The 11,033-nt window shown below is 40.0% G+C and overlaps 1 protein-coding gene across 1 annotated transcript in view; it reads right to left on the reverse strand.

Annotated features, from left to right (window-relative positions):
* LOC147665049 (integrator complex subunit 11) overlaps positions 1-11,033 on the reverse strand; it is a gene marked incomplete at its 5' end in the record, with an annotated part of 148,194 nt that overhangs the window by 19,067 nt on the left and 118,094 nt on the right. The window contains 2 exons of the mRNA XM_086949795.1: positions 3,908-4,050; positions 10,781-10,842. Of these exons, the coding sequence (XP_086805921.1) occupies positions 3,908-4,050; positions 10,781-10,842 (205 nt within the window). The remainder of the gene's footprint in view (positions 1-3,907; positions 4,051-10,780; positions 10,843-11,033) is intronic.

Raw genomic sequence — 11,033 nt, forward strand, 5'->3', positions numbered from 1 at the left:
GAGAAAAAGAGGAATGGTACCATAGTACATGTTGGCATTACTCGCCGTGATCTCTGGAAACTACACTATAGATACGTCCTTTTGAGGAATTTGATCATAAATCGACGATATTTTTTTCAATCATTACTTTGTGATGCTGGTTATATTGTGGCTACAAGTGACAGGGGAAGATTGCTCATAAATCCTAAACTTGAAGAATTTAACCACTGACTTATGATTATGTGGAATATTTTTATTAGGATAATTGGACTTTGGGTATGATTGTTGCTACAATTACTAACTGGAGACTTTTGGTGATTTCCAATATTAAAACAGTCCAATCCCTGAGGAAGTCTTTTGGGCATTATCCTATAGACGAAACACATGTAGGCTTTGTCGTCAAAGAGCTGAATTGTGAACAAACAAGTCTTCTTGAAAGCACAAGATATGAGAAAAAAAAGACTAGGGACTAACATTTGATGTCATTGTTGTATATGGATCAACAATTTGATATTTGATCATATATAACAGAAAAAATTTGCAATGCTCAGGGAACGATTCCTCTTTTTCTCGATGCAGCAGATTGAACCTGCAACTGCTGTCTTAACATAACTTGCAGGCTTACAGTGAACTGGTTGCGAGTATTTTGAACTGACAGTCCTGCTGTTGAAGGGAATGCAGGAATTTGGTCAAGTGTGTAAGGAGAACAGTTCGTGAATTGAACTGGCAGCTTTTTTTAAATTAACACCAGCATTTGATTGTATTGAACCATCTTATTTGTTCTTGTGGTGAGTTTATAATAGCACTCCTACCACTGGGATTGACTTTCTGCACTTGAATTTTATTCCCATTGTGTGAGCGTGGCTGGTGAGCGGCAGAGGCCAGCATCTCTGTTTTTGGGGCACTAGTCTTTCTTGTGGGATTTGAAGAGGCTCCGAGGGCTGAGTACGTTTGACTTACTTGCAGTCTGCCGTCCTAAAAGAAACTCTGCTCAGCGGTGCACGCTCATAACGTTGTGCACTTCCGGATATTTAAGAACCACCCTGTTCTCACCCCCACTTTCTCTCTCTTTCCTTATTCCCTCAGATACCGCCTCCACGCTTCTTAAGGTAAATGCTCCGTATTTGTTAACATAGCTGTTGACATTACCGTTGCTTGGCTTATAGCCACCATGTATGTACCAGTTTGTCACTCCTCACTCCTTTATCTCCAGCTGCTACTCCTCACTTACTTTACTTCACTCCCACATCTACTTTTGCACCACTGTTAGCCTCGTTCTTTAACAACAGTGGCACCTTTGTTCATTAAATTATTAAATTATGTTATTATCGTATTCTCAGTGATGCATGCCATATTATGTACAATCTTGCCGGCGCTAGTATTGAGCATAAACTGTTTTCCTTTTCATACCAGCAAACCGCACCTTTATTCAACAGTGATCTTCTCCGTACCTCTGTTTTTATGCCATAGCATCTGTTTTCTCGTTTTCACTCTGTCGCTACAATTAGTTGTTTCACCTTGTTGCACTCGTGTTCGCACTAATTTCTTTCGCCTTTTGTCAATTTAATTTATGTACGTTTTGTAGATCATTTTCCTTGTTTCCATCCATTCCTTGAGAGGCACTACTAGTTGTATGCTCTCCAAGCGAATCATGCACCTGATCTCTTTTGGTCTTTCATATCCACCTCATTCCTTGAGAACGACTACATGTGGAAGATTTCCAAGCGAATTTCGCCCGTACTGGCTTTTTTTCCTTTGGAACCGCTAAAGGCCAGGTTGCTTTCAGTGCTTATTGCCTGTTCCTATTGGACCATTAGGACTGTTCTCAGCATCTACCATTGTTATTTTGCTTTTGTTTTTTACAGGTCTCTTATGTAAGGGTTTCACGCTCATTTTGGTGCTCTATTAGTCACCCCACTTAAGTCACTTCTTATGCTACCATTCGCTTGCCAGTGTGCCCAACGATATCTGTGTGTTATGCATAATGTATTTTCTTATATTACCTTGTTCCCAGCCCTGAAGAGTCACAGGCATTGACCTGTTGACGAAACACGTGCCGGCTGGCGTTGTTTTTCCCATGAACATCTTCACATAAACAACCAATAAGAAAATCACCGGTGTTGACTATATCATATTTACAATATTGTATCAACTGTTGAATGTAATACGTGTGCCCAGGTTTTTGTTCATTTATTTGGCAGGAATGAATAAGATTTTCTTAGTAATCCTCCTAATTATTTATTAGTCTCTTGTGGGAATTCAGTTACACTGCAGGTTCAATCATGCCTCCTCCCCTGTTGCAGCAGTGGCCTTTTCTCCACAGTAGGCCAGTTTTCGGCTCGTTGCCAGTGTAAATTGTATGGATGAGGGTAGGCAGAGATGATGATGAATCAAGATGGAAGTTTATTATTCAGTTTGAGCAGGAGTAATTGGTTACAGGATATGTAAGTTATAACCGGTTGCAGCATCCCAGTTGCTCAGCCAACCCACTCCAACTGACATTCCCTCAACCAGGCACTCATGAACATTCTATGACATCATTCACACTATGGCTGAGCAGCAGGGCACAGAATACCAATGAAGAAATACATAGATAGAGCAGAATACCACACTGATCTCCAAATAGCAGTACAAATATGTAGACTGGAACCATTCATACAGATGACAAAGAACCATCAAAGAAAAGGCGAGCGGCAGACCAAGGTCCTGCACATCCAGTCCTTATGTACAGTGTATTTTACGGTGGTGCAATCACTTCCCACACCCGCCGTCCAGAGGTGTCAGAAACTAGCGTTTTTTTTCAAAGAAAGCGGAAGGTGCACACGTTGCGGAGTTAAGACGCAGCAGTCAAAGTAAATTCCAAAATGACTTCTTTTTATTTGAATAAATCTTTAAAACTGGCACACAGCCAACGCGCTTAGTTCCCGTTCTTTGCCAGTGGGAACTTCGTCAGGGCTCTTTTGTATGGTCTTGAACAAATATAATAACAGGTGTGTACGATCAAGTACGACCGCAAATAGAAGTAATGATATCAATAGCAATCTGTTTTTCAAAACTCTAATATATAAACAGTCGCGGAAGGAGGCGAATTCCAATTGGCGCAATAGTGTAGAAGCGACTAGTCTCAGGTAGCGAGATACAGCAAATATTCTGAAAGGGCAGCGTCTCCTCCTGTAACGGTGTAGTAACCGGAGTGCCGGTTGACTCCGCAACGTGTGCACCTTCCGCTTTCTTTGAAAAAAATAACATAAAGAACCATCTTTGATTGATAGAATAACATTAAAAGTTACACTGTCTTTAAATTTTTTTCTTTATTTTCTACAAATGTTTCAGATAAAAAGTGGGCAACCCTCCATAAAAGGTTCTACATCAACAAAATCTACCTATGCATACATTCTGTAGAGGAGGGCTTCGGGGTTGTGATTATGTGATTTTTCATTAGGATAGGATGTTAGTTTTCAACTTTAGAATGTGACAATAGAATAAATACCACAAACTCATTCACTCAAATCTCAGTTCAAATGTGTATATTCAAGAGTGATGCATTACTTTGTTTTAGAACTATTTTGAATATTTGAAAAGGGATGTACATATCCCGGGTGTAGTACACATTACAAAAGATTCCATTACAAAGAAAGGAGCTTGGGTAATAAGGCCAAATATACCCAAATGGAGTTAAAATGAAGTAAAGCCAGGAACCTCTAAAGACGTCCCCATCATCATCACAGGGTCATGACCTTGTGACTCACGAAAATGTTCAGTTTTACATTGGCTTTCAAACAGCGGCTAGCAGACTTACCTGCCACTACACTAGATATACCCACTTATAACATGTGCAAATAACCTTTCAACTAGGACATCAAGAGGAAGCAATTCACATTCCAATCTCATCCTTAGTATGACCGGTGAGCCTGCCTCTAAAACCTACCTCTTGAGATGGTTGTAGATTCGCTGTACCATTTCTTGCTCCTTGCAAGTATCTTGGATGTGAACCCGGCATGTGAAGCGCAGCTGGTGCTCACTCAGGCCCACCTCTTTCAGCGCTTGCTCAGGAGAGACCAAGCGGAAGCTCTGTGAGAAAGAATCAGGGAGACAACTGGTGAAAAGTCTAAGAGAGCCAACATTTTTGCAAACTAATCCTGCCAAAACCAAAATGTTTCAGATTCATAAGAAGGTTTCTATAGTGAAATCAACACATTTCCGCCATTGGGAACCAAGCACCCAGACTCCCACCTGGTCTCTATGATGCAGGGGTACACCAGGATCGACGGAAGGCACATCTTCCAAGGTCTTACATATATGAAAAATGTACGAATCTTTAAATGAGGCTCTTTGTTTGGCACCAGAAAATACAATTCTGGGAGAGGAAGAGGAGAGACGAGGAGAGCCCTCATTATGATGGATAAACATTAACACCAAAAACCTTTTGACTACCCAACATCCAAGATGTCCTGAATTATACATGCTCCCAAAGATTCACAAAAGAATACTAGAACCTCCATTAAGACCAATAGCAAGTGGCTGTGGATCTATATTTGAGCCATTGGGTCAATACATTGATGAGTTTTTACAAACGTTTGTGCAAGGTTGGGTGACGTATGTGAGAGATACGGCACACTTTCTTCAACTTCTACAGTCTGTGGATTTAGACCATCAGAATTTACTTTTGTGCACTATCGATGTCACCGCATTGTATACATCTATTCCATTAGCAGAAGGATTGGAAGCATGTGAATGGGCACTTCTAAAAACACCTCAAGTGGCAGCACACACTGTGTTCATATTGGAGTTGTTACAATTTTGTTTACGTCACTCGTACTTCAAATGGAAGGGAGACTACTTTTTACAAATCAGTGGTACATCCATGGGGTTCTCGGGAGCCCCAGCTTTTGCGAATACCTTCATGGCAAAAATGCAGTTTGGAATGAACACACAAACTTTTACAAAAGATATATTGATAACATTATTTTGCTATGCAGAGGGCCAGAGTCTTTGTTGATCAACAAAATTGAAGAACTTAACACAAGAAATATGAGAATCCAATTCACGTATACTGTTGACAACTCTAAAATTCCTTTTCTGGATGTTTCAGCAGACATAAAAGATAGCCAATTGGAAACTGCAGTTTATCTTAAACCTACAGATCGCAATAACGCGTTATTGTACAGCAGCTTTCATCTAAAGGCATTACTGCGTATTTTGCCTTTTTCTCAATTTTTGCGTATCAAACGTATTGCATCGAGTGAGCAGGCATTCACACAAGAGGTGGAAAGACAAAGACATAGGTTTTTGGCTTGCGGGTATCCTAGTGATTGTACAGACAGCAGAAAGAAGAATGGAAACAGTACAGAGGGAAACATTGTTACAAGTCAAATCGAGATTAAAAAAGAAAGGTTGGTGTTCGTTTCTAAATATTCTACACAATCAATGCCAATTAAAAACATCTTGAATACCTGCTGGGAACTATTACAACAAGAAGAAGACTTTCAAGGATTGTTTGCCAGCAGACCCTTATTTTCATATACTAGGAGTAAGAATTTAAAAGAGCTGGTGACAAATGCCACTACATCACAGCGGACACAATGTTCTAATCCAGGGATGAGAAAATGCCAAAACTGCACGCATTGCAATAATGTAATTGTGGGGCCATTCATTTTACATCCCCAAACGGGTAAAAGAGTCAAACTGAAATGCCAGACAGATTGCAACTCATCACAAGTAATCTATAGTATCAAATGACCTTGTGGAAAACTTTACGTAGGCAAGACTGAGCGTAAAATAAAAGTGTGCATTACTGAACATAAAGTAGAATCCGCAATAAGACCACAACGTCGAGCCTTGCTACTCATTGGACGGAAATGAATCACACCATTCCACAATTGCGATTTAAGGTTTTAGAGCAAATTAAGTTGGAACCAGATCGTGAGAACGCCAAATGGCTATCAAAAAGGGAGATTTGGTGGTTCAAATTTCTTGAGACCATGATGCCGAAAGGCTTCAACGACAAATTGGACATGATTTGTTTCCTTTAACAACAAGACGGGAGTACAGTGAGCGTCCATTGCTCCAGGAGCTGAAATAAGAGGTTCATGCAGTGTCATACAACTAGAAATAAATTATTTTCAGAAGAGATAGACAGGGTAACTAACAACAACAGTGGCAGGTATTGATTGAGGCAATGAATTCTACATATATGGTAGGTTTTAATGAGTGGACATTGCATAATACTGAAGTAATAATGTGTATGTACTTTTGAGGTTATGATTCACTGATCAATAGACATTATTTAAATTTCATGACTTATGGTTTATGTACTTTAGGCTGTATTAATAGGCACGATATTGCAACGGTATGTTTTTTATTTTTTGAGAGATTGGTTTGGTACGATCATTGGTGATCTATTCACTTTTTATTTTACTTTATTTTAATGTAGTTTCAAAATGTTCCTATTTTTGTTACGGGTAGGTGAGGGTATTAGCTTATGGCGTGGTTCTTCATGTCGGAATTGTATTTTAACGTCCGACTCAGGGCCCAATAAAGCTATTTTAATCGTTTATTCTTCTAAGATGGCCGACGTTTGTCAGAGGAATTGCAGGGAGACTAGCGGTCCGTCTTTGATGTTTAGTTCTAAGAGTATTTACACTGTGGAGTCGTTCAATGGCGTCGATAAGCCTGTTGTATCAGGACTCTACAAGCATCGAAGTTCACTATCGGAGGTACGTTTTGGGGTTTCCAGGATAGTTAGCAAGTAGCTCAATATGAGGTGAGCATTCTGTTAACCCGTCCGTTATGTGGTTGCAGGAGATGTGAATTAAGATTGAAGAAGCGGGCATCAAGGCAAGAAGCAGAGACGTGGTGGGGTGTTGCTTGAGCTCAAGGTAATGAGAGTTCGGTTGTATTTTGCGCTGTTGATTTAGTATACTTTATGTTTGGATGTTTAACTAGAGCGCATTTCATTTAGTAGAAAGGAGTTCGTGGAACTACAAAAGCATATAAAAGAGGAGGGGCCGGTATCTACGATATTGCGGTGATTACATGGATTAAAATCATTCCAGAGCCTGGTTCAATAGGAAGGTAATTGGCGAGGTTAGACTGTATACTATTTGACAAACCATTGTGGTTTAGGAGTGTTATGATCTTCATTCTCTTATGTTTGGATTCACAGGGCTCGTCCAATTTTGACTACATTCCACCATCAGGTATGGCGGTTATGTGAATGGTATGCTTCTAGCGAGATTGCTGATGCTTATCGATTGCTTGTACAACATTTGAACTGTCGAACTGCTGGTTTTTAGTTGAGGCAGAGAATTACTTAGGATGGTGTTTACACTCAGGGTAATTGTGTTGAACGTTGTGGTAAATTTTTAGCAGTTAGTAGATCAAGATTGTTGTATTTTTTCAGATATTTGTTTCCGACTGTTGAACCCACAGAGGTACTTTATTTCAACTGCAAGATTGTTGGTGAGTAGTTCATGGCTATGTTAGCCTATAAAATGCTAAGGCTCACGTTTTTTCACAGTTTTCAATTGGTGTTGGTTACATTCCACTGATCAGTTAGTAACTTTGGTACTAATTACTGAATATTAATCGTGATTGTTTCTGCTATTCAATGTGCTGAGTATTGGAAAATATACATATATTTGTGTCAACATTTTTTTTTTACAGGTCCTTTGAAGAAGGGATTTATTCCCGAAATGCATTGGGACTTGCAAACAACAGCAACATTGTTTCAAAATTTAAAATTGATTATTGTTTACATAGACAGGTGTGTTTATGTCTAGTTTAGGATAATGGACAAATGGATAAGGTCCATACAAGAAGAAAGTGAAAGAATTGTTATGTTTGTTTTCTAATGTATAATGTACGTTTAACTAATTAAAAGTGATAATAGAGCACACATAGAATTGCTGATTAATTTGTGCAAATGGAAGTTTGCCAGTAGCTGTGCGGGTAGGGTTAAGTGACTGTTGTCACTTGAAGGTCATTGCTCATTATGAGAGAGCTATATTCCTTAATGGACAGATAACCCTTTTAGTGGCCCCAACGGTAATTATAAGGTTTTAAAGATACCACAATCCTGTCAATGTTTTACCAGGAGAATTTTGTTGCAAAAAGCAGACAAAATCTCCAGGAGAAACAGTGGGGCAAAATTACGAATTACAATGGGAATGTAATTCAAGACTACTGATTTCCCAGTAATTCCTCAAGAGATTCTCAGGCTTTAACCTACAATCACAGTTAACTCCGCACCCCTGGCGTTAAAGGGACACCTGGTTCTGTTGACTTTGGTGGTCTGACATTAGCACACATTTACCAGAATCCTCATAACGAGTTCAAAGGTATGAGACTATCTTCATCAGCATAGGTGCTTCGATATGAGATGCAGGTTTCTTCAAACTATGGTCTCCACTGGAAACCAGGAGCGAGCTGAAATATTTTGATATCGCAGTTGTACTGATAATTTTGGACGACCTGCGCTAACATACACGTTGGTGGCAAACAAGTCAGTTAGTTTGGCTCTGCCATACTAAACGTAAGATAAGGGAATTCTAAGGATTGATGGGATCTGTGCTTCTTGATCCTACTGGGTGGCTGTAAGATGCAGAGGGCCTAGGCTACAGGTGCCTATATCACCACAAACAAAAATAAAGTAGAATGCAGCTAGTGGAGGGTTTTTGGTAGAATAAAGAGAGCGAAAAGCTTTAGATAAGGCAGTACAAATCCGAGGCACAAAGATACGGTTTAGGTCAAGAAAACCTATAAAGAAGCACATGTAAAAAAATAAAAACAGTGATCCCACAACCCATCCTATAGAATGAAAAACTCCCACAAAAGTAAAGATACAACATATATAACAGATATGACACATACATTTCAACTTCAAAATGGATGATATCCAGTTTCCACTGTCAGCCCTTCACTCTTACCAATGACTAACATTCAAGCTGCATACATACTATCGCCTGTGTTGTGATGGGTGGCATGTTTGTGCAATTAGCATTTTGTTGGCTCCATGAAAAATTCTGGAGTGACGGTAAAAGCATGGAAGCATCAAAAGGAGAGTGGCTGGACAAGAAACCGTCCAAGTAACGTTTTGGCTATCCCAGATTATCCACCCGACGCACATACGCCAGTTGTTTTTAACAGATTCGATATAGCCACTGTCTTGATATATTTCATTGGTGATGAGAATGTGTTTCTAAACTGCTTTTCTGTTTCAAAGACTTCCTGAATTTACAAAGGTGTTTTCTGGAAAAACTGCACAAGTTCCATTTTAAGCAGTTCTAGAAATCTGTCTTTGGAGGGGGTTTCAAGCCACATACTATTGCACCTTAAACACCAAAACAAAAAGGGTACAGGATAGTAGGTCTTTGAGTTGCACTTGTAGCAGAGGGGGAACAATAACAGGAACGCCGGAAATTTTTGAAAGGGAAATGCATGTTCTGATGCTGTCAAATTTGTCTTGAAGACCTGAAAGGTATTATCCTTGGGTCATGGAGAAGGCCATCAGTTTTGATGGAGACTGCCTCTTCTTTCCTGTTTTATGAAAGCGATCTGATCTTCAGTGCGGTATCGGGATTGAATGAATTGGGGTTCATACAACAATCTTTTGATTGTTTTGTTATTACAGTCATTGCTGAAGTTCTATAGTGAGATTTGGCAAGATTACAAGATCTTTCAAATAAAGTTGTTACAAGCCCTGACCATTGAGAGGTGCTCAAAACAGCTATATTTTTGTTCTTTGGAGGATAATTTAGACTGGTGACCGCAATAACATTTCTATATGCCATGACTCTCGTCTCTTGGGCATGGCTGGAAGGCAGGCAGGGTATCAGCGGCTCTTTTTATGATGAAGTTCCAAGGTCTGGAGATTCTGGATTAATGTCTGCTGGCCGCAGTAGCTGGGCTTGAATGTACAGAAAGAGATGGGCGCTTGGATGTGGCCACATGAACATATGCTTCACTGCATTTTGGGAGAAAGTGGAAATACGTTGGTTATTACCGTGCCTCATACATGGTCAGTTTCGAGCTGTGCCAGCTGATGTAGAAGCTAGTAATGAGCACAGGACTCCCTCAATTTAGGGTGCAACTCTTCGTGATGATGTGGGCAGAGGATCATGGGAAAGTGCTCCTAACATACTGCTATCCGGAAAAGCATTTTAGACTTGTTAAATCACCATGCACAATAAAGAGACTTGAAGTAGGAGTGGGATGTTTTGAGGGGCAGCTGGCAGTGAAGGGATGATATGTTGGCTATGACAAATGTATTCATGGTGTTCCCGAAGAGTCAGCTCATACAATGCGGCAGGTGAGGAAAAGTAATCCAACACCCAAGCCAACTTATTAAGCATGTTTCAGCAATTTGTTAAGTAAGTTGTTGGTAGGACAATGGTCCAGAATGCAATCAACACAATCTAGAAAGCAGCAGGTCTGTGAATGTAAGCTTACCACAGCACTGCTCTATCTGTTAGCTATGCTTGCTTTAGTTTGTCCTATCTATGCTTTATGCGGTTTTCATCATAGCTGATGCTGCATCATTGCCTCGCGCGGTATGTTCTAAGGTGCACGTATCCATGCTGATGGCTGCCGTTCCTTATTGGAATGTTAATCTGGGATGAATTTCTGTGGGGTTGGAACAGGACTAGTTAGGAACAACCACAATCAGTAAGGGATGTTGTTTAATTGCAATGAACCTTTTTTCATTCAACTTGTATTGCAACTGAAGCTGTATGTAGAACTCAGACCTGGCGTGGTACACTCACTCAGAAAGAGCAACAACATAAAACAGACAAGAACGTACATTGTCCTTCATGATGAGGGTGCCGTGCATCAGCCTTGGCTTCTTAATGTCGAGCTGCAGGCCTGAGAAGAGAAAATACCATGTCAAAAACTGCTCTAGGAGATTTAGACATTAATGATCTTGAAGTACACTTGTTCAAAGACACCAGTAGTCCATAGGGGAATTATTTTGCAATCAGAGCAAATTAGGTGTGCAGTTGTAACAGAGAATGATAGTAGAACTTAACCCTGAATGACAGCTAATGAGGTGCATT

This window comes from Lissotriton vulgaris, unplaced genomic scaffold (assembly GCF_964263255.1).
Source record: "Lissotriton vulgaris unplaced genomic scaffold, aLisVul1.2 SCAFFOLD_584, whole genome shotgun sequence".
NCBI lineage: Eukaryota > Metazoa > Chordata > Amphibia > Caudata > Salamandridae > Lissotriton > Lissotriton vulgaris.